General features: G+C 32.4%; 1 protein-coding gene and 1 non-coding gene across 2 annotated transcripts in view; both read left to right on the top strand.

The window, feature by feature from the left end:
* The window catches only part of LOC145935136 (uncharacterized), a 40,646-nt gene extending 16,457 nt beyond the window's left edge, over positions 1–24,189 (top strand). The window contains exons 8-18 of the mRNA XM_083036244.1: positions 16,673–17,140; positions 17,250–17,294; positions 17,473–17,931; positions 18,084–18,245; positions 18,661–18,822; positions 19,971–20,348; positions 20,675–20,944; positions 21,572–22,188; positions 22,386–22,546; positions 22,911–23,095; positions 23,447–24,189. Coding sequence (XP_082892370.1) covers positions 16,673–17,140; positions 17,250–17,294; positions 17,473–17,931; positions 18,084–18,245; positions 18,661–18,822; positions 19,971–20,348; positions 20,675–20,944; positions 21,572–22,188; positions 22,386–22,546; positions 22,911–23,095; positions 23,447–23,812 — 3,273 coding nt within the window. The 3' untranslated portion in view covers positions 23,813–24,189. The remainder of the gene's footprint in view (positions 1–16,672; positions 17,141–17,249; positions 17,295–17,472; positions 17,932–18,083; positions 18,246–18,660; positions 18,823–19,970; positions 20,349–20,674; positions 20,945–21,571; positions 22,189–22,385; positions 22,547–22,910; positions 23,096–23,446) is intronic.
* A 692-nt stretch (positions 24,190–24,881) lies between these two features.
* Trnav-uac (transfer RNA valine (anticodon UAC)) lies at positions 24,882–24,954 on the top strand. Its single transcript has one exon. It is a non-coding gene; the product is annotated as a tRNA-Val (tRNA).
* Positions 24,955–25,309: the final 355 nt, after the last annotated feature.

Genomic DNA, 25,309 nt, shown 5'->3' with positions numbered 1-25,309 from the left:
AGTTTGTACGCTGGTATGCTGATGGTACCATCATAATGTGCATATAATGTACAGTTGAAATATATACAAGATTAATTTTTGGCTCGCTTTAAACAATTGAAAATTAAAATTTTTATACCGCGGATCCCATACGGCGCGGATTCATTTTACGTATATTAGATCAAAAAATTTGTACGCTGGTATGCTGATGGTACCATCATAATGTGCAGTCAATGTAATGTTAAAATATATACAAGATTAATTTTTGGCTCGCTTTAAACAATTGAAAATTAAAATTTTTAAACCGCGGATCCCATATGGCGCGGATTCATTTTACGTATAGTAGATCAAAAAGTTTGTACGCTGGTATGCTGATGGTGCCATCATAATGTGCATATAATGTACAGTTGAAATATATACAAGATTAATTTTTGGCTCGCTTTAAACAATTGAAAATTAAAATTTTTATACCGCGGATCCCATACGGCGCGGATTCATTTTACGTATATTAGATCAAAAAGTTTGTACGCTGGTATGCTAGTGGTACCATCATAATGAGCAGTCAATGTAATCTTAAAATATATGAAAGAATTCTTTTTGGCTCGCTTTAAACAATTGAAAATTAAAATTTTTAAACCGCGGATCCCATATGGCGCGGATTCATTTTACGTATAGTAGATCAAAAAGTTTGTACGCTGGTATGCTGATGGTGCCATCATAATGTGCAGTCAATGTAATGTTAAAATATATGAAAGAATAATTTTTGGCTCGCTTTAAACAATTGAAAATTAAAATTTTTAAACCGCGGATCCCATATGGCGCGGATTCATTTTACGTATAGTAGATCAAAAAGTTTGTACGCTGGTATGCTGATGGTGCCATCATAATGTGCATATAATGTAGAGTTGAAATATATACAAGATTAATTTTTGGCTCGCTTTAAACAATTGAAAATTAAAATTTTTATACCGCGGATCCCATACGGCGCGGATTCATTTTACGTATATTAGATCAAAAAGTTTGTACGCTGGTATGCTGATGGTGCCATCATAATGTGCAGTCAATGTAATGTTAAAATATATGAAAGAATAATTTTTGGCTCGCTTTAAACAATTGAAAATTAAAATTTTTAAACCGCGGATCCCATATGGCGCGGATTCATTTTACGTATAGTAGATCAAAAAGTTTGTACGCTGGTATGCTGATGGTGCCATCATAATGTGCATATAATGTAGAGTTGAAATATATACAAGATTAATTTTTGGCTCGCTTTAAACAATTGAAAATTAAAATTTTTATACCGCGGATCCCATACGGCGCGGATTCATTTTACGTATATTAGATCAAAAAGTTTGTACGCTGGTATGCTGATGGTACCATCATAATGTGCATATAATGTACAGTTGAAATATATACAAGATTAATTTTTGGCTCGCTTTAAACAATTGAAAATTAAAATTTTTATACCGCGGATCCCATTCGGCGCGGATTCATTTTACGTATATTAGATCAAAAAGTTTGTACGCTGGTATGCTGGTGGTACCATCATAATGTGCAGTCAATGTAATCTTAAAATATATGAAAGAATTATTTTTGGCTCGCTTTAAACAATTGAAAATTAAAATTTTTAAACCGCGGATCCCATACGGCGCGGATTCATTTTACGTATATTAGATCAAAAAGTTTGTACGCTGATATGCTGGTGGTACCATCATAATGTGCAGTAAATGTAATGTTAAAATATATGAAAGAATAATTTTTGGCTCGCTTTAAACAATTGAAAATTAATATTTTTAAACCGCGGATCCCATATGGCGCGGATTCATTTTACGTATAGTAGATCAAAAAGTTTGTACGCTGGTATGCTGATGGTGCCATCATAATGTGCATATAATGTACAGTTGAAATATATACAAGATTAATTTTTGGCTCGCTTTAAACAATTGAAAAATAAAATTTTTTAACCGCGGATCCCATACGGCGTGGATTCATTTTACGTATATTAGATCAAAAAGTTTGTACGCTGGTATGCTGATGGTGCCATCATAATGTGCTGTCAATGTAATGTTAAAATATATACAAGATTAATTTTTGGCTCGCTTTAAACAATTGAAAATTAAAATTTTTAAACCGCGGATCCCATTCGGCGCGGATTCATTTTACGTATGTTAGATCAAAAAGTTTGTACGCTGGTATGCTGATGGTACCATCATAATGTGCATATAATGTACAGTTGAAATATATACAAGATTAATTTTTGGCTCGCTTTAAACAATTGAAAATTAAAATTTTTATACCGCGGATCCCATACGGCGCGGATTCATTTTACGTATATTAGATCAAAAAATTTGTACGCTGGTATGCTGATGGTACCATCATAATGTGCAGTCAATGTAATATTAAAATATATACAAGATTAATTTTTGGCTCGCTTTAAACAATTGAAAATTAAAATTTTTAAACCGCGGATCCCATACGGCGCAGATTCATTTTACGTATATTAGATCAAAAAGTTTGTACGCTGGTATGCTGATGGTACCATCATAATGTGCATATAATGTACAGTTGAAATATATACAAGATTAATTTTTGGCTCGCTTTAAACAATTGAAAATTAAAATTTTTATACCGCGGTTCCCATACGGCGCGGATTCATTTTACGTATATTAGATCAAAAAGTTTGTACGCTGGTATGCTGATGGTACCATCATAATGTGCAGTCAATGTAATGTTAAAATATATGAAAGAATAATTTTTGGCTCGCTTTAAACAATTGAAAATTAAAATTTTTAAACCGCGGATCCCATATGGCGCGGATTCATTTTACGTATAGTAGATCAAAAAGTTTGTACGCTGGTATGCTGATGGTGCCATCATAATGTGCATATAATGTACAGTTGAAATATATACAAGATTAATTTTTGGCTCGCTTTAAACAATTGAAAATTAAAATTTTTAAACCGCGGATCCCATACGGCGCGGATTCATTTTACGTATATTCGATCAAAAAGTTGGTAGGCTGGTATGCTGATGGTACCATCATAATATGAAGACAATGTAGTGATAAAATATATGAAAAATAAATTTTTGGTTTGTTTTAAAATATTAAAAATTAAAATTTTTAAACCGCGGATCCCATACGGCGCACAATTATATTACGTGTATAATACCAAAAAGTTTGTACGCTGGTATGCTGATGATACCATCATAATGTGCAGTCAATGTACTGTTAAAATATATGAAAGAATAATTTTTGGCTCGCTTTAAACAATTGAAAATTAAAATTTTTAAACCGCGGACACCATACGGCGCACAATTATATTACGTGTATAATACCAAAAAGTTTGTACGCTGGTATGCTGATGGTACCATCATAATGAGCAGTCAATGTACTGTTAAAATATATGAAAGAATAATTTTTGGCTCGCTTTAAACAATTAAAAATTAAAATTTTTAAGACGCGGATCCCATATGGCGCGGATTCATTTTACGTATATTAGATCAAAATGTTTGTACGCTGGTATGCTGATGGTACCATCATAATGTGCAGTCAATGTAATGTTAAAATATATGAAAGAATAATTTTTGGCTCGCTTTAAACAATTGAAAATTAAAATTTTTAAACCGCGGATCCCATACGACGCGGATTCATTTTACGTATAGTAGATCAAAAAGTTTGTACGCTGGTATGCTGGTGGTACCATCATAATGTGCAGTCAATGTAATCTTAAAATATATGAAAGAATTATTTTTGGCTCGCTTTAAACAATTGAAAATTAAAATTTTTAAACCGCGGATCCCATATGGCGCGGATTCATTTTACGTATAGTAGATCAAAAAGTTTGTACGCTGGTATGCTGATGGTGCCATCATAATGTGCATATAATGTAGAGTTGAAATATATACAAGATTAATTTTTGGCTCGCTTTAAACAATTGAAAATTAAAATTTTTATACCGCGGATCCCATACGGCGCGGATTCATTTTACGTATATTAGATCAAAAAGTTTGTACGCTGGTATGCTGATGGTACCATCATAATGTGCAGTCAATGTAATGTTAAAATATATGAAAGAATAATTTTTGGCTCGCTTTAAACAATTGAAAATTAAAATTTTTAAACCGCGGATCCCATATGGCGCGGATTCATTTTACGTATAGTAGATCAAAAAGTTTGTACGCTGGTATGCTGATGGTGCCATCATAATGTGCATATAATGTAGAGTTGAAATATATACAAGATTAATTTTTGGCTCGCTTTAAACAATTGAAAATTAAAATTTTTAAACCGCGGATCCCATACGGCGCGGATTCATTTTACGTATATTAGATCAAAAAGTTTGTACGCTGGTATGCTGATGGTGCCATCATAATGTGCTGTCAATGTAATGTTAAAATATATACAAGATTAATTTTTGGCTCGCTTTAAACAATTGAAAATTAAAATTTTTATACCGCGGATCCCATACGGCGCGGATTCATTTTACGTATATTAGATCAAAAAGTTTGTACGCTGGTATGCTGGTGGTACCATCATAATGTGCAGTCAATGTAATCTTAAAATATATGAAAGAATTATTTTTGGCTCGCTTTAAACAATTGAAAATTAAAATTTTTAAACCGCGGATCCCATACGGCGCGGATTCATTTTACGTATATTAGATCAAAAAGTTTGTACGCTGGTATGCTGATGGTACCATCATAATGTGCATATAATGTACAGTTGAAATATATACAAGATTAATTTTTGGCTCGCTTTAAACAATTGAAAAATAAAATTTTTTAACCGCGGATCCCATACGGCGTGGATTCATTTTACGTATATTAGATCAAAAAGTTTGTACGCTGGTATGCTGATGGTGCCATCATAATGTGCAGTCAATGTAATGTTAAAATATATGAAAGAATAATTTTTGGCTCGCTTTAAACAATTGAAAATTAAAATTTTTAAACCGCGGATCCCATACGACGCGGATTCATTTTACGTATAGTAGATCAAAAAGTTTGTACGCTGGTATGCTGGTGGTACCATCATAATGTGCAGTCAATGTAATGTTAAAATATATGAAAGAATAATTTTTGGCTCGCTTTAAACAATTGAAAATTAAAATTTTTAAACCGCGGATCCCATATGGCGCGGATTCATTTTACGTATAGTAGATCAAAAAGTTTGTACGCTGGTATGCTGATGGTGCCATCATAATGTGCATATAATGTAGAGTTGAAATATATACAAGATTAATTTTTGGCTCGCTTTAAACAATTGAAAATTAAAATTTTTATACCGCGGATCCCATACGGCGCGGATTCATTTTACGTATATTAGATCAAAAAGTTTGTACGCTGATATGCTGGTGGTACCATCATAATGTGCAGTCAATGTAATCTTAAAATATATGAAAGAATTATTTTTGGCTCGCTTTAAACAATTGAAAATTAAAATTTTTAAACCGCGGATCCCATATGGCGCGGATTCATTTTACGTATAGTAGATCAAAAAGTTTGTACGCTGGTATGCTGATGGTGCCATCATAATGTGCATATAATGTAGAGTTGAAATATATACAAGATTAATTTTTGGCTCGCTTTAAACAATTGAAAATTAAAATTTTTATACCGCGGATCCCATACGGCGCGGATTCATTTTACGTATATTAGATCAAAAAGTTTGTACGCTGGTATGCTGATGGTACCATCATAATGTGCAGTCAATGTAATGTTAAAATATATGAAAGAATAATTTTTGGCTCGCTTTAAACAATTGAAAATTAAAATTTTTAAACCGCGGATCCCATATGGCGCGGATTCATTTTACGTATATTAGATCAAAAAGTTTGTACGCTGGTATGCTGATGGTGCCATCATAATGTGCTGTCAATGTAATGTTAAAATATATACAAGATTAATTTTTGGCTCGCTTTAAACAATTGAAAATTAAAATTTTTATACCGCGGATCCCATACGGCGCGGATTCATTTTACGTATATTAGATCAAAAAGTTTGTACGCTGGTATGCTGGTGGTACCATCATAATGTGCAGTCAATGTAATCTTAAAATATATGAAAGAATTATTTTTGGCTCGCTTTAAACAATTGAAAATTAAAATTTTTAAACCGCGGATCCCATACGGCGCGGATTCATTTTACGTATATTAGATCAAAAAGTTTGTACGCTGGTATGCTGATGGTACCATCATAATGTGCATATAATGTACAGTTGAAATATATACAAGATTAATTTTTGGCTCGCTTTAAACAATTGAAAAATAAAATTTTTTAACCGCGGATCCCATACGGCGTGGATTCATTTTACGTATATTAGATCAAAAAGTTTGTACGCTGGTATGCTGATGGTGCCATCATAATGTGCTGTCAATGTAATGTTAAAATATATACAAGATTAATTTTTGGCTCGCTTTAAACAATTGAAAATTAAAATTTTTAAACCGCGGATCCCATTCGGCGCGGATTCATTTTACGTATGTTAGATCAAAAAGTTTGTACGCTGGTATGCTGATGGTACCATCATAATGTGCATATAATGTACAGTTGAAATATATACAAGATTAATTTTTGGCTCGCTTTAAACAATTGAAAATTAAAATTTTTATACCGCGGATCCCATACGGCGCGGATTCATTTTACGTATATTAGATCAAAAAATTTGTACGCTGGTATGCTGATGGTACCATCATAATGTGCAGTCAATGTAATATTAAAATATATACAAGATTAATTTTTGGCTCGCTTTAAACAATTGAAAATTAAAATTTTTAAACCGCGGATCCCATACGGCGCGGATTCATTTTACGTATATTCGATCAAAAAGTTGGTAGGCTGGTATGCTGATGGTACCATCATAATATGAAGACAATGTAGTGATAAAATATATGAAAAATAAATTTTTGGTTTGTTTTAAAATATTAAAAATTAAAATTTTTAAACCGCGGATCCCATACGGCGCACAATTATATTACGTGTATAATACCAAAAAGTTTGTACGCTGGTATGCTGATGATACCATCATAATGTGCAGTCAATGTACTGTTAAAATATATGAAAGAATAATTTTTGGCTCGCTTTAAACAATTGAAAATTAAAATTTTTAAACCGCGGACACCATACGGCGCACAATTATATTACGTGTATAATACCAAAAAGTTTGTACGCTGGTATGCTGATGGTACCATCATAATGAGCAGTCAATGTACTGTTAAAATATATGAAAGAATAATTTTTGGCTCGCTTTAAACAATTAAAAATTAAAATTTTTAAGACGCGGATCCCATATGGCGCGGATTCATTTTACGTATATTAGATCAAAATGTTTGTACGCTGGTATGCTGATGGTACCATCATAATGTGCAGTCAATGTAATGTTAAAATATATGAAAGAATAATTTTTGGCTCGCTTTAAACAATTGAAAATTAAAATTTTTAAACCGCGGATCCCATACGACGCGGATTCATTTTACGTATAGTAGATCAAAAAGTTTGTACGCTGGTATGCTGGTGGTACCATCATAATGTGCAGTCAATGTAATGTTAAAATATATGAAAGAATAATTTTTGGCTCGCTTTAAACAATTGAAAATTAAAATTTTTAAACCGCGGATCCCATATGGCGCGGATTCATTTTACGTATAGTAGATCAAAAAGTTTGTACGCTGGTATGCTGATGGTGCCATCATAATGTGCATATAATGTAGAGTTGAAATATATACAAGATTAATTTTTGGCTCGCTTTAAACAATTGAAAATTAAAATTTTTATACCGCGGATCCCATACGGCGCGGATTCATTTTACGTATATTAGATCAAAAAGTTTGTACGCTGGTATGCTGATGGTACCATCATAATGTGCAGTCAATGTAATGTTAAAATATATGAAAGAATAATTTTTGGCTCGCTTTAAACAATTGAAAATTAAAATTTTTAAACCGCGGATCCCATATGGCGCGGATTCATTTTACGTATAGTAGATCAAAAAGTTTGTACGCTGGTATGCTGATGGTGCCATCATAATGTGCATATAATGTAGAGTTGAAATATATACAAGATTAATTTTTGGCTCGCTTTAAACAATTGAAAATTAAAATTTTTAAACCGCGGATCCCATACGGCGCGGATTCATTTTACGTATATTAGATCAAAAAGTTTGTACGCTGGTATGCTGATGGTGCCATCATAATGTGCTGTCAATGTAATGTTAAAATATATACAAGATTAATTTTTGGCTCGCTTTAAACAATTGAAAATTAAAATTTTTAAACCGCGGATCCCATTCGGCGCGGATTCATTTTACGTATGTTAGATCAAAAAGTTTGTACGCTGGTATGCTGATGGTACCATCATAATGTGCAGTCAATGTACTGTTAACATATATGAAAGAATAATTTTTGGCTCGCTTTAAACAATTGAAAATTAAAATTTTTAAACAGCGGATCCCATACCGCGCGGATTCATTTTACGTATATTCGATCAAAAAGTTGGTAGGCTGGTATGCTGATGGTACCATCATAATATGAAGACAATGTAGTGATAAAATATATGAAAAATAAATTTTTGGTTTGTTTTAAAATATTAAAAATTAAAATTTTTAAACCGCGGATCCCATACGGCGCACAATTATATTACGTGTATAATACCAAAAAGTTTGTACGCTGGTATGCTGATGATATCATCATAATGTGCAGTCAATGTACTGTTAAAATATATGAAAGAATAATTTTTGGCTAGCTTTAAACAATTGAAAATTAAAATTTTTAAACCGCGGACACCATACGGCGCACAATTATATTACGTGTATAATACCAAAAAGTTTGTACGCTGGTATGCTGATGGTACCATCATAATGTGCAGTCAATGTAATGTTAAAATATATGAAAGAATTATTTTTGGCTCGCTTTAAACAATTGAAAATTAAAATTTTTAAACCGCGGATCCCATACGGCGCGGATTCATTTTACGTATATTAGATCAAAAAGTTTGTACGCTGGTATGCTGATGGTACCATCATAATGTGCATATAATGTACAGTTGAAATATATACAAGATTAATTTTTGGCTCGCTTTAAACAATTAAAATTAAAATTTTTATACCGCGGATCCCATACGGCGCGGATTCATTTTACGTATATTAGATCAAAAAATTTGTACGCTGGTATGCTGATGGTACCATCATAATGTGCAGTCAATGTAATGTTAAAATATATACAAGATTAATTTTTGGCTCGCTTTAAACAATTGAAAATTAAAATTTTTAAACCGCGGATCCCATACGGCGCGGATTCATTTTACGTATATTAGATCAAAAAGTTTGTACGCTGGTATGCTGGTGGTACCATCATAATGTGCAGTCAATGTAATGTTAAAATATATAAAAGAATAATTTTTGGCTCGCTTTAAACTATTGAAAATAAAAATTTTTAAACCGCGGATCCCATACGGCGCGGATTCATTTTACGTATATTAGACCAAAAAGTTTGTACGCTGGTATGCTGATGGTACCATCATAATGTGCAGTCAATGTAATGTTAAAATATATGAAAGAATAATTTTTGGCTCGCTTTAAACAATTGAAAATTAAAATTTTTAAACCGCGGATCCCATACGGCGCGGATTCATTTTACGTATATTAGATCAAAAAGTTTGTACGCTGGTATGCTGATGGTACCATCATAATGTGCATATAATGTACAGTTGAAATATATACAAGATTAATTTTTGGCTCGCTTTAAACAATTGAAAATTAAAATTTTTATACCGCGGATCCCATACGGCGCGGATTCATTTTACGTATATTAGATCAAAAAGTTTGTACGCTGGTATGCTGATGGTACCATCATAATGTGCAGTCAATGTAATGTTAAAATATATGAAAGAATAATTTTTGGCTCGCTTTAAACAATTGAAAATTAAAATTTTTAAACCGCGGATCCCATATGGCGCGGATTCATTTTACGTATAGTAGATCAAAAAGTTTGTACGCTGGTATGCTGATGGTGCCATCATAATGTGCATATAATGTAGAGTTGAAATATATACAAGATTAATTTTTGGCTCGCTTTAAACAATTGAAAATTAAAATTTTTATACCGCGGATCCCATACGGCGCGGATTCATTTTACGTATATTAGATCAAAAAGTTTGTACGCTGGTATGCTGATGGTACCATCATAATGTGCATATAATGTACAGTTGAAATATATACAAGATTAATTTTTGGCTCGCTTTAAACAATTGAAAATTAAAATTTTTAAACCGCGGATCCCATACGGCGCAGATTCATTTTACGTATATTAGATCAAAAAGTTTGTACGCTGGTATGCTGATGGTACCATCATAATGTGCATATAATGTACAGTTGAAATATATACAAGATTAATCTTTGGCTCGCTTTAAACAATTGAAAATTAAAATTTTTAAACCGCGGATCCCATATGGCGCGGATTCATTTTACGTATAGTAGATCAAAAAGTTTGTACGCTGGTATGCTGATGGTGCCATCATAATGTGCATATAATGTACAGTTGAAATATATACAAGATTAATTTTTGGCTCGCTTTAAACAATTGAAAATTAAAATTTTTATACCGCGGATCCCATACGGCGCGGATTCATTTTACGTATATTAGATCAAAAAGTTTGTACGCTGGTATGCTGGTGGTACCATCATAATGTGCAGTCAATGTAATCTTAAAATATATGAAAGAATTATTTTTGGCTCGCTTTAAACAATTGAAAATTAAAATTTTTAAACCGCGGATCCCATATGGCGCGGATTCATTTTACGTATAGTAGATCAAAAAGTTTGTACGCTGGTATGCTGATGGTGCCATCATAATGTGCATATAATGTAGAGTTGAAATATATACAAGATTAATTTTTGGCTCGCTTTAAACAATTGAAAATTAAAATTTTTAAACCGCGGATCCCATACGGCGCGGATTCATTTTACGTATATTAGATCAAAAAGTTTGTACGCTGATATGCTGATGGTGCCATCATAATGTGCAGTCAATGTAATGTTAAAATATATGAAAGAATAATTTTTGGCTCGCTTTAAACAATTGAAAATTAAAATTTTTAAACCGCGGATCCCATATGGCGCGGATTCATTTTACGTATAGTAGATCAAAAAGTTTGTACGCTGGTATGCTGATGGTACCATCATAATGTGCATATAATGTACAGTTGAAATATATACAAGATTAATTTTTGGCTCGCTTTAAACAATTGAAAATTAAAATTTTTATACCGCGGATCCCATACGGCGCGGATTCATTTTACGTATATTAGATCAAAAAGTTTGTACGCTGGTATGCTGATGGTACCATCATAATGTGCAGTCAATGTAATGTTAAAATATATGAAAGAATAATTTTTGGCTCGCTTTAAACAATTGAAAATTAAAATTTTTAAACCGCGGATCCCATATGGCGCGGATTCATTTTACGTATAGTAGATCAAAAAGTTTGTACGCTGGTATGCTGATGGTACCATCATAATGTGCATATAATGTACAGTTGAAATATATACAAGATTAGTTTTTGGCTCGCTTTAAACAATTGAAAATTAAAATTTTTAAACCGCGGATCCCATATGGCGCGGATTCATTTTACGTATAGTAGATCAAAAAGTTTGTACGCTGGTATGCTGATGGTGCCATCATAATGTGCATATAATGTACAGTTGAAATATATACAAGATTAATTTTTGGCTCGCTTTAAACAATTGAAAATTAAAATTTTTATACCGCGGATCCCATACGGCGCGGATTCATTTTACGTATATTAGATCAAAAAGTTTGTACGCTGGTATGCTGGTGGTACCATCATAATGTGCAGTCAATGTAATCTTAAAATATATGAAAGAATTATTTTTGGCTCGCTTTAAACAATTGAAAATTAAAATTTTTAAACCGCGGATCCCATATGGCGCGGATTCATTTTACGTATAGTAGATCAAAAAGTTTGTACGCTGGTATGCTGATGGTGCCATCATAATGTGCATATAATGTACAGTTGAAATATATACAAGATTAATTTTTGGCTCGCTTTAAACAATTGAAAATTAAAATTTTTATACCGCGGATCCCATACGGCGCGGATTCATTTTACGTATATTAGATCAAAAAGTTTGTACGCTGGTATGCTGATGGTACCATCATAATGTGCAGTCAATGTAATGTTAAAATATATGAAAGAATAATTTTTGGCTCGCTTTAAACAATTGAAAATTAAAATTTTTAAACCGCGGATCCCATATGGCGCGGATTCATTTTACGTATAGTAGATCAAAAAGTTTGTACGCTGGTATGCTGATGGTGCCATCATAATGTGCATATAATGTACAGTTGAAATATATACAAGATTAATTTTTGGCTCGCTTTAAACAATTGAAAATTAAAATTTTTAAACCGCGGATCCCATACGGCGCGGATTCATTTTACGTATATTAGATCAAAAAGTTTGTACGCTGGTATGCTGGTGGTACCATCATAATGTGCAGTCAATGTAATGTTAAAATATATGAAAGAATAATTTTTGGCTCGCTTTAAACAATTGAAAATTAAAATTTTTAAACCGCGGATCCCATATGGCGCGGATTCATTTTACGTATAGTAGATCAAAAAGTTTGTACGATGGTATGCTGATGGTGCCATCATAATGTGCATATAATGTAGAGTTGAAATATATACAAGATTAATTTTTGGCTCGCTTTAAACAATTGAAAATTAAAATTTTTAAACCGCGGATCCCATACGGCGCGGATTCATTTTACATATATTAGATCAAAAAGTTTGTACGCTGGTATGCTGATGGTGCCATCATAATGTGCAGTCAATGTAATGTTAAAATATATGAAAGAATAATTTTTGGCTCGCTTTAAACAATTGAAAATTAAAATTTTTAAACCGCGGATCCCATATGGCGCGGATTCATTTTACGTATAGTAGATCAAAGAGTTTGTACGCTGGTATGCTGATGGTGCCATCATAATGTGCATATAATGTAGAGTTGAAATATATACAAGATTAATTTTTGGCTCGCTTTAAACAATTGAAAATTAAAATTTTTATACCGCGGATCCCATACGGCGCGGATTCATTTTACGTATATTAGATCAAAAAGTTTGTACGCTGGTATGCTGATGGTACCATCATAATGTGCATATAATGTACAGTTGAAATATATACAAGATTAATTTTTGGCTCGCTTTAAACAATTGAAAATTAAAATTTTTATACCGCGGATCCCATACGGCGCGGATTCATTTTACGTATATTAGATCAAAAAGTTTGTACGCTGGTATGCTGATGGTACCATCATAATGTGCAGTCAATGTAATGTTAAAATATATGAAAGAATAATTTTTGGCTCGCTTTAAACAATTGAAAATTAAAATTTTTAAACCGCGGATCCCATATGGCGCGGATTCATTTTACGTATAGTAGATCAAAAAGTTTGTACGCTGGTATGCTGATGGTGCCATCATAATGTGCATATAATGTACAGTTGAAATATATACAAGATTAATTTTTGGCTCGCTTTAAACAATTGAAAATTAAAATTTTTAAACCGCGGATCCCATACGGCGCGGATTCATTTTACGTATATTAGATCAAAAAGTTTGTACGCTGGTATGCTGATGGTGCCATCATAATGTGCTGTCAATGTAATGTTAAAATATATACAAGATTAATTTTTGGCTCGCTTTAAACAATTGAAAATTAAAATTTTTAAACCGCGGATCCCATTCGGCGCGGATTCATTTTACGTATGTTAGATCAAAAAGTTTGTACGCTGGTATGCTGATGGTACCATCATAATGTGCATATAATGTACAGTTGAAATATATACAAGATTAATTTTTGGCTCGCTTTAAACAATTGAAAATTAAAATTTTTATACCGCGGATCCCATACGGCGCGGATTCATTTTACGTATATTAGATCAAAAAATTTGTACGCTGGTATGCTGATGGTACCATCATAATGTGCAGTCAATGTAATGTTAAAATATATACAAGATTAATTTTTGGCTCGCTTTAAACAATTGAAAATTAAAATTTTTAAACCGCGGATCCCATACGGCGCAGATTCATTTTACGTATATTAGATCAAAAAGTTTGTACGCTGGTATGCTGATGGTACCATCATAATGTGCATATAATGTAGAGTTGAAATATATACAAGATTAATTTTTGGCTCGCTTTAAACAATTGAAAATTAAAATTTTTATACCGCGGATCCCATACGGCGCGGATTCATTTTACGTATATTAGATCAAAAAGTTTGTACGCTGGTATGCTGGTGGTACCATCATAATGTGCAGTCAATGTAATCTTAAAATATATGAAAGAATTATTTTTGGCTCGCTTTAAACAATTGAAAATTAAAATTTTTAAACCGCGGATCCCATACGGCGCGGATTCATTTTACGTATATTAGATCAAAAAGTTTGTACGCTGGTATGCTGATGGTACCATCATAATGTGCATATAATGTACAGTTGAAATATATACAAGATTAATTTTTGGCTCGCTTTAAACAATTGAAAATTAAAATTTTTATACCGCGGATCCCATACGGCGCGGATTCATTTTACGTATATTAGATCAAAAAATTTGTACGCTGGTATGCTGATGGTACCATCATAATGTGCAGTCAATGTAATGTTAAAATATATGAAAGAATAATTTTTGGCTCGCTTTAAACAATTGAAAATTAAAATTTTTAAACCGCGGATCCCATACGGCGCGGAATCATTTTACGTATATTAGATCAAAATGTTTGTACGCTGGTATGTTGATGGTACCATCATAATGTGCAGTCAATGTAATGTTAAAATATATGAAAAAATAATTTTTGGCTCGCTTTAAATAATTGAAAATTAAAATTTTTAAACCGCGAATCCCATACGGCGCGGATTCATTTTACGTATATTAGATCAAAAAGTTTGTACGCTGGTATACTGATGGTACCATCATAATGTGCAGTCAATGTAATGTTAAAATATATAAAAGAATAATTTTTTGCTCGTTTTAAAATATTGGAAATTAAAATTTTTAAACCGCGGGCCACATACGGCGCGGATTCATTTTACGTATATTAGATCAAAAAGTTTGTACGCTGGTATGCTGATGGTACCATCATATTGTGCAGATAATGTACTGTTGAAATATATAAAATACGGCGCAAATTCTATAACGAAGAATTATACTGTGTGTATTAAACGAAATAATTTGTACACTCGAATCTGTTTGATATAATAGTAATTTGCATAAAATGTACTATTAAAAAACCAGCGATGAATTCTATGCTTTTTTTAGAATAGTTAAAGATGAAACTTTGTGGCCGCGAACCCTATACTGCGCGGACTTATATTATGTATATTATATAAAATAATTTGCATGCTCGTATTTATTTAATATAAAGAGCCAATAATTTATCGCTTGTTTTTTTTCAATAGTACGTTGTTTGCAGATTATTTTTATATCAAATAGATACGAGCGTGCAAATTCTTTTATTTGATATACATAATAAAAGTTTGCACAATATAGGATCCGCTGCTACAAAGTATCGATTTTTAATATTAAAAATTTATTGCTTGTATACTTCGATAGTACATTATATTATATATATAAAAGTTATATGCTAACAATGAAATATATTATTTGAGTTTTAAGTAGTAAACATATTATTTGTAATATTATTTATAACATTCTTAATTTTTATAACATTTTTATTTTAAAATTTAATTAGCAAATAAACGATTTAATTATCTGATTTCTGTCAAAAAATGTTAGTCAAATTTTATATAAAAATATCATTTTTTTTTATATAAAATCGAGAAATGGCGCGCGCGTAGCGCGCGCTTGTGTTGTTCTAGTATATTAAAATATCCCTTTCTAAAAAAAGGCAGTCGATTCTCGAAAGTCTCGAAGTATTGTTGCTTCTTTTACACTATGATGATTGGCTGTCTCGATTCGAGTTGTCCGTTATATTCGTAGCATCGAGAGACTGTCATGGTGGGGATAGCAGTTTGACAGTTTGTCCAAAATAAAATAAAATAAAATAAAATAACAAATGTTTTAAATACGTTATAATATTTATATGTATAGAGATTAGTGGATGACAGCCTCTCGATGCTACGAATAGATTCGTGCATCTATACACATCCACTACGCTGCACGTCTCGCGCGAAACTGACCGCAAGACTCTGAGCAGCGGTATCGCCAAACGCAGCCTACACGCCCGCCACGCTGTGCGCTTCGCGCGAGACTGACGATCAATCTCGCAATCGCAACGTCTCGAGAATCAGTCTCGCGCGAGGCGCGCAGCGTGGCGGACGTGTGGGCTGTGTTTGGCGATACCGCTGCTCAGAGTCTTGCGGTTTTATTGACGAATACATTTATTAATATTTTTTGATAGAAATTAGCTACTTTAAACTTGGTTAATATTTTTGACAGTTATCAGATGTTTTTTGTCAAAAAATATTATTCAAAGATAAAGTATTATAAGATATTATTTACAATTACTATTTTAATTTTTATAACATGTTATTACTTTGAAATTTAATTAACAAATCAACGCTTTAATAATATTTTTTGACAGATATCAGTTGATTAAAGCGTCAATCAAGCGTGAATTATTATTGCATAAAAAATTATTTTCGGTTATCCAAAGGGTCCACAAGGAAAGCCTGGGATTCCTGGTCTTTCGGGTGCTGACGGACCTCCTGGTCTTCCGGGCAATCCTGGAATTCCTGGAATGAAGGGCGAACAAGGTCCATTGGGACCGCAAGGATCAGTAGGCTTTCCGGGTGTACGAGGCATGAAGGGCGATGAAGGTCAGCGTGGTCCGCCTGGTGAACGTGGTGAGAAAGGTGAGAGAGGATTAGAAGGTGAGAAAGGTGATACTGGTGCGAAAGGAGAGCCTGGAGCAACGGGACCGCAGGGAATTCCAGGCCTTGAAGGATTGGAAGGGCCGAAGGGCTTTGAGGGACCTCGCGGTGAAACTGGTTCTGCTGGTCCGCTTGGAGAGAAGGGAAATATAGGTCCATCAGGATATGTTGGATATCCTGGACAGCTCGGAGAAAAGGGAGACAAAGGACAATTAGGACCGCAAGGTCCTAGTGGCGATAAAGGAGAAAGAGTAATTTTTAAAAAATTCCTAAATATGAAGTTTATATATATATATATGTATAGTCCTTTGATGGTTTTTAAATAAAATATCACATTTGCTTTTCTCTTTTTTTCCTCAGGGAAGCAGTGGAATGCAAGGAGAACGTGGTGAAGCAGGGCCAAGGGTAATTTATTATTAGGGTAAAACGTTTTATCAGAGTTTCTCGTGCGAGCACGATTAAAAATATTATTTTACTAATGTAAAATATAAAGATATTGATAGTTTAATTATTCACATTATCATTTTACATTATCAAATTCGCTGTATAAGTAACTTTAGTTATTTTGTACAATATTATACAGGGTTTCAGAGGAACACGTGGTAGGAGAGGCGCGGAAGGATTACCAGGACCAAAGGGCGATACTGGTCAGCCAGGATCTCCTGGTGTGCCAGGCGAGATCGGTCCTCCCGGTGTTGAAGGTCCACGTGGATTCGTGGGACCACCTGGTCCGCCAGGTCTCGACGGAAAAGATGGTGTACCGGGACCACCCGGTGAACGTGGTCCAATTGGAGAATCCGGTCTTGCGGGACCTTCAGGATTCCCTGGTAATATCGGTCCTCAAGGACCAACTGGAGAACCTGGTCAACCGGGTGAATCTGGAGCGCCTGGTAGTCCGGGAGTTCCGGGAGATATTGGTTCTTCAGGTGAACAAGGAAAAGAAGGACCGCCGGGTCCGCCTGGCTTAACAGGGACTAAAGGTTCGCCAGGTCCTGGCGGATTACCAGGATTTCCGGGCGAAAGAGGATTGAACGGTCTACCAGTTAGTTCTATTAAGACGTTTACGAGATGCAAATTTATCAAAAGTTCTTAATTAAATTATAATTAATATCTCAATATTATATATAAGCTGTAATAAATTATGTAATATAATATTTAATTGTCGCATTAAATTTTTTATTATAAATTTTCAAGGGAATGCCTGGTTCGAAAGGAGAAATGGGACCTGTCGGAGCACAGGGACCGTCTGGCGATAAGGGTATTCAGGGTGACCCTGGTAAAGATGGAGCGCCAGGCCCAGAAGGAAAACAAGGACCTAAAGGAAAGAGGGGACTTATCGGACTTAGAGGCGAAAAGGTAAAGCTTACTTTAAGTGAGTTTAAAATAGAATTCTTTTTTTTTAATTTTAATGTACGTTACATATGCATTTTAATATTATGTATTTTGTACAAGTGTATATTTTAATTTTTTAATATGTGTTTTCTACATATATTTTGCATAATATATAAAATTATAAATAAAATTCTATCTCTTTGTCAGAAATTATAAATTTTCTAAAGTAAGCTTTAGTTTATAAAATAGAGAGAATATAATTTATATTTCTTTTTGTGTGTTAAAGATTTTTTTATGTTTAAAAAAATGTTTAAAGATACAAAATATATACATATATATTTACTATAGTACTAAACGATAATATTACATATAACTATTTTATATAATATAATCGAAAATATATAATTATAAATATTTTTTATGTTTATGGTTAATCTAGGGTGATCCTGGATTACCAGGACCTATAGGTCGCGATGGTTTACCAGGTCAACGAGGCTTACCTGGTGTACCTGGACCAGTTGGATCTCCGGGTGAGGATGGTGACAAGGGAAACGTAGGTCCTCCTGGTGAGAAAGGATTCAAAGGATCTCAGGGGGAAATGGTAGATATAATTAATCGATTAAAGAGGACAAATAAACTTTTACATTAATGTGTATCCTCCTCTCTAATAATCTTGATCTTCACATACCTATGTACGTTAATCATAACTCTGTTGTAAGTAATTTTTAAAACATTTTAGTTGCCATTATTCTCATATTTATTGTTCTCATTTATTTATTATAATGTTATTAAGTAATAAAAGTTTGGCTTTGAGTAATTCTTTAGTGAATAAAAAGATAAAAACGATAAAACGAGATCTATAATTGTATGATTCCATATAAATTTGCGATCATCTATACAAAAGATTTATCTCATACGATCTGATATTTAAAAAAAATACGAAATAAAGTCTATAATTATATCTTTCTATATATCCGGACAAAACCAGATTTATGTCGTGCAGTATTAAAAAGCTTATTTTTTAATATAAATGTTTTCTATATACATATATTTGTATGAAACATAAAATTTTAGCTAAAATTCTATCTCTTCTAAAGTAAGCTTTATTCTATAAAACAGAAAGAATAATATAATCTGTATTCTTTTTTGTTAAAGGTTTTTCTTATGTTTAAAAAATGTTTTAAAGATATACAACATATTGTACATTTATAAAACTAAAATAATTTCAACAAAACTATTTTTTCTCTTAATTTATCTAAAATAATTTTAAATGATAATTAATTCTTTTAATCTTGCAATTATAAATTTTCCAAAGTAAGCTTTATTCTATGAAACAAAAAGAATAATATAATTTCTTTTTTGTTAAAAATTTTTCTTATGTTTAAAAAATGTTTTAAAGATATACAACATATTGTACATTCATAAAACTAAAATAATTTCAACAAAACTATTTTCCCTCTTAATTTATCTAAAATAATTTTAAATGATAAAAAAAATTAGTTCTTTCTTGCAATTATAAATTTTCTAAAGTAAACTTTATTCTATAAAACAAAAAGAATAATAATTTGCATTCTTTTTTGTTAAAGGTTTTTTTATGTTTAAACAATTTTTAAAGATATACAACATATTGTACATTCATAAAACTAAAATAATTTCAACAAAACTAAAGTATTTTTCCTCTTAGTTTATCTAAAATAATTTTAAACGACTTTAATTAACTCTTTTAATCTTGCAATTTTAAACATATAGGGATCTATGGGTTCGCAAGGGATACAAGGACCACGTGGTGAACCTGGTTTAATTGGTCCACCTGGAGAGAAAGGACCACCAGGTGAGATTGGGCAACGAGGACCAAAAGGCGAAGTTGGTCCAGTCGGAGCAATAGGACCAGCTGGGCCTATAGGACTGCAAGGTTTACCGGGTCCGCCAGGTATAAAAGGTGAAGTTGGAGATCCTGGAGCGATTGGTCCTATGGGGCCACCAGGTATTTCCGGAGAACGAGGTACGAAAGGACCGAAAGGTTTCAAAGGTGCAGAAGGATTACCGGGTTTAGAAGGTCGACAAGGTGAAAAAGGAGACAATGGAACGCCAGGACCTCCCGGAAAACCAGGAGCAGAGGGCAAACAGGTAAGATAAATTGTATGAATTCATAAAATTGGTGAAAATGCTTTGTATCATTATTTATTTGATTATGTATGCATGCAAACTTCTTGAAATACATATATTGTAATAAGCAAAGAGATAAAATATTATTTATTATATTCTATAACACTATAATCTACAGCTATTTAATATAATCAATATTTTTAAACATTTATATATATTTTTATTTATAAAATAGATCAAAATAATATATATAGTATAATTTTGTATTAAAAAATTAAATTATTTTTTAATTGTAATTAAATGTATATATAAATATTTTATTGCATCTCATGTTTGATGCATTTAAGGGAGAAAGAGGTTATCCGGGAGCGAAAGGAGAAGAGGGTAAGGAAGGATCTGTCGGATCTCCTGGACTACGAGGATTAATTGGCTTCGAAGGATCAAAAGGTGATATTGGATTACCTGGCTTTCCGGGTCCACCGGGAGAACCTGGTCTCATCGGTGCGAAGGGTGAGCCTGGAAAAGACGGCGAAGACGGACGAGTAGGCGATCCTGGTGCACCAGGTGAAGCTGGACCACCTGGCAAGGAAGGATTACCAGGTCCTCTTGGAAATTCGGTATCAGAATTTTAATTTATCATTTAGGACACAAAATGAGAAGTTTATTCTTCAAAAATGTATAAATATTTAAAAAAATATAAGATTCTTGGTTAAAATAGAAACAAAACTCTTGAAATGTATAAAATATAAAGACTTTATATAGACACGCTACATTAGAAATATTTATTTGATCGCCGATACAAAGACAAAAGAATCGGAGAATTAATTAGTTAAATCAGTTTATTAATAACTTCAATTTTAAACTCGTAGGCCGAGTCTAAAAATGCCCTTGATTGAGGAAAATTAGAACTGCGCGTTGCAGAAAATTTAAGATTCATATGCTATCTTATTCAAAATTTAATTACTTTGTTAATTTTGTGAATTTTTAATTATATAAAATTTTTAAAAAAATTTTCCGGATATTATTTTGTTAGAAAATGTAATAAGAAAGTTGATTTTCCACGCGGATCCTTTAATATAGAATTAATTTCTTAAGAAAACATAAAATGAAAAATATATAAAATCAACTCGAAGAACTATTTTTTATCAACCTTCTTATATATTAATAAATCTTATGTTTACTTTATATATTTTGATAAATTTTCGTTAAATTTCAATTATTCATTCAATTACTGCCGATTCTAGGGTCCGGAAGGTCCAGCAGGTCTACAAGGTAACCCAGGATTACCAGGAGATAAAGGAGATACGGGCCCGTTAGGAGTGTCGGGACTTCAAGGATCAATCGGAGCCCAAGGACCATCTGGTCTGCCCGGTTTTCCAGGAGAAAGAGGTTTGCCAGGAGCAGCCGGGGAAAATGGTTCTCCAGGAATGTCGGGGGCCTTTGGTGCCCCGGGGATGATCGGACCAGCTGGTCCGAGTGGTCCGAAAGGTGACAAAGGTCGCAGAGGTGTTAAAGGACATCGAGGAGAACTAGGACGCGTTGGGCTCAAGGGTGAGCAAGGAGAGGCGGGCGAAAAAGGCGAACGGGGATCAGCCGGACCAGAAGGAACCAAAGGAAATCTCGGACCTGCGGGTTCAATCGGCTCCAAAGGGGAGCAAGGACCTTCCGGTTTGCCAGGAACGCCAGGATCGCCCGGGGCCAAAGGAAACGCAGGGAATGACGGAATGCAAGGTAGCTCAGGTTCACCAGGTCCACCGGGTCCACCAGGACCGCCTGCTCCACTGATGGAACCCTTCAGTTTCGAGGGATTGATACCACCACATCAATCGGCTAAAAGAAAACGCGATGCTTCAGAAGATATGTAAGAATCTTGTATGATTCAATCCAGGATTAAAATTCGCAAACGTTGTCAAAAGTCTCATTTATTATATATTGTGATTTTATTCTATTGTATATTATTTAGATTTGACAAAAAAATTTTAATTAGCGCAGATTTAGATCCTAGAATCGCCAGAGATGTTTTATATGACTCTTCAATTATTTTGAATCTATATTTAGAAATGAAGAAGAAGATTTGGATGCAAGGTACTTAGACATATACAGATCTATTTCCAACATACGTAAAGAATTAGATCGACGATATAGACCAACTGGTAGCAGAAATAATCCGGTAAGAACGTGCAGAGATGTGTTTTACGGACATCCTCATTTTAAAGACGGTAAGAGAAATTATCTTTCCTTATTATCCAATTTTTAATCAGATGCTATATTGATACCCATCTCTTTTCTTCTTCTTATTAAATTTATTAAATTCTGAAGATCAAATTTTTATTATAAATTTTATTTTTTAGAGTATATCACATGAGATTTATATTATATATATATTTATTTATATTATAATATTATTTATAAAGATGTAAAAAATTAAAATTAAGACATTGATTTCATTATTTTATCTGCAAAGCTCTATTTTTTATACCTCATTATTTAATTATAACAATATTTTTTTTTATAAAATCTAAAACAATTGCTGAATATTTGTTGAAAGTTAAAAAACACTTTATTATATTTTGTCACAAACAGGTTGGTACTGGATCGATCCAAATCTGGGCATGCCTGATGATGCTGTCTATGTTTATTGCAACATCTCGAATATGGGCGAGACCTGTGTATTTCCCGACATTCATAGTAGTCACATGCCAAATATACCATGGAAGAAGGAAAATAATAAAACTGATTGGTACTCGCGTTTACGCGGAGGATTCAGAGTAAGATTGACGGAATTCTCTCATTTATGAGTTCGTGATTAATTGTTCTTTTTTTTCTAAAGTTTTTGGGACGAGAAGTTTTATAAATAAAAAAAATGATACACATCTTGAATATACTTCTATATAATTATTAAAGATAAATATAAAATCTATAAAAGACATTTAAAAAAATAATATTAATACTAATAATTCTCTGCTAATATAAAGTATCAATTAAATTCAATTAAATATTAATATTTGACCAGAGATTTTACTATTTGCGTTGTTGACTCAGAACATTGTTTTCATAAATGAATAAATAGAAAAATAAAATTATGAAAGATCTATAGCTTATTGAAATAATTTTTTTAGATAACGTACGAAACGATCGGAGTAGTACAAATGAACGTCCTTCGTCTGCTCAGTCAAGAGGCCTATCAAAACTTTACGTACACGTGCGTTAACAGCGTCGCCTGGTACAATAATGACGATCCGACTCACAGTTACGATTTTTCGCTGCGATTACTCGGCGACAACGAGGATGAATTCTCGTACAATCTTATCAGACCCCAGATCGTCAAGGACGGCTGCAAAAATCGAAACGATAAGGCCAAGACCGTGTTCCTGATTCGTACTAAGAAGCCACAACAACTGCCTCTGGTTGACTTTTACCCAGTTGACTATGGATTGCCTATGCAGGCCTTTGGTTTCGCTATCGGGCCGGTGTGTTTCAAGTAAACACAGTTAATGACACATTAGCATTACATAAGACCAGTGTTGTTCTTCAATGATTTTAAAATTAGCTAGATAAAGATGAGATAAAAATATGTAAATTCATCTTAGATAACATAAAGATAAATTTATTTTAAATATATCTATAGATAAAAGATAAAATTATATGGCGATTCATCTAGATAATTTCCAGATAATATCATTTTTAAGACCGCTTATGTAAACACAGTTATAAAAAAAAATATAAATTATAAAACCAAATTATCTGAACATTCGTCTAGATAATTTAGTAAAGATAGCACTTTTTTTCATCTTAGAGATGCAGATATAGATAATACATATTTTTATTATCTATATAAAGATAAGATGATGCCAAAATTTCACCTAGATGATCATTTATATACTTTTATTTAGATAACAGTAAACACTGCATAAGACGTAAACGTAAGTCTTGAAATTGTTAATTGATTAATATATAATAGATACAATTTAAAAAATAACGTTCGATATATATGTAATTTAACAAATAAAATATTATGCATTTGTAATAATGCATTACAAATTTTATAGCACGTAAAACATTTTAATACTTTTTGTACGCAGGTCGACTTTTAATATTTTTCTAAGTAAACAATATATTAATTTGTATAAATAATTAACATGTTTATTATATTTATAAATAGAACACGGTGTATTATTTATTATTTGTCTTTTCTCTCTTATTTTTTGCTTTGAATATATGTTAATGTATGTGTTATTATTAAATATTACCAATATTATAAATTTTCAATTAATTTTTTAAGCAATCTATTTTATAATGCTTCATCTATAACTTTGATCTTGAGATATATTGCACAAGATAAAGTTCTAAAATTTAGATATTTATACTTTAAAATAATTATTATTATAATATCAAGTGAATTTAGTAAAAAATCTAAGACAACAAATACTGATTTTAATCTTGAAATATATTATGCAAGGTAGAATCTTGAAATTTAAATGTACTTTTAAAAAAAATTATATATTAATGATGTCAAATATGTTTTAGTAAAATTTAAAGAAATAAATAGCGTCAGGTTTCGTGGTGTAGCGGTTATCACGTCTGCTTTACACGCAGAAGGTCGCCAGTTCGATCCCGGCCGGAACCATTTTTTTTTAATCAGATATGAGAAGAGCTAATAAGATCCAAGCGCACTAATATTAAGCGTAAGAAACTTGTTTTTAAATTCTCCTTTAATTATTTTGAACATTTCGGTCCTTTCTTTTTGTATTTATACATCAGAATATGGCACGCCGTTTTGCTATTTATTAATAAGATTTTTTTATCTAAAATAATAATTCAATAATGGATTAACTGAAGTAAATAGTTTTTTGAAACCATTTTTATATTATGTCATAATATAATAAAAATGAATTAAAATTAAAATTAATTAAAATTATGTCTTGACATAAAATTAATTCAAAATACATAGAGAAAGATACAGCCTACGTGGAATTACTTTT

Source organism: Prenolepis imparis, unplaced genomic scaffold (genome assembly GCF_030444845.1).
Source record: "Prenolepis imparis isolate NDT839.2.m4 unplaced genomic scaffold, iyPreImpa1.0 SCAF_4, whole genome shotgun sequence".
Taxonomy (NCBI): domain Eukaryota; kingdom Metazoa; phylum Arthropoda; class Insecta; order Hymenoptera; family Formicidae; genus Prenolepis; species Prenolepis imparis.
This window is presented reverse-complemented; position numbering and strand designations above follow the sequence as displayed.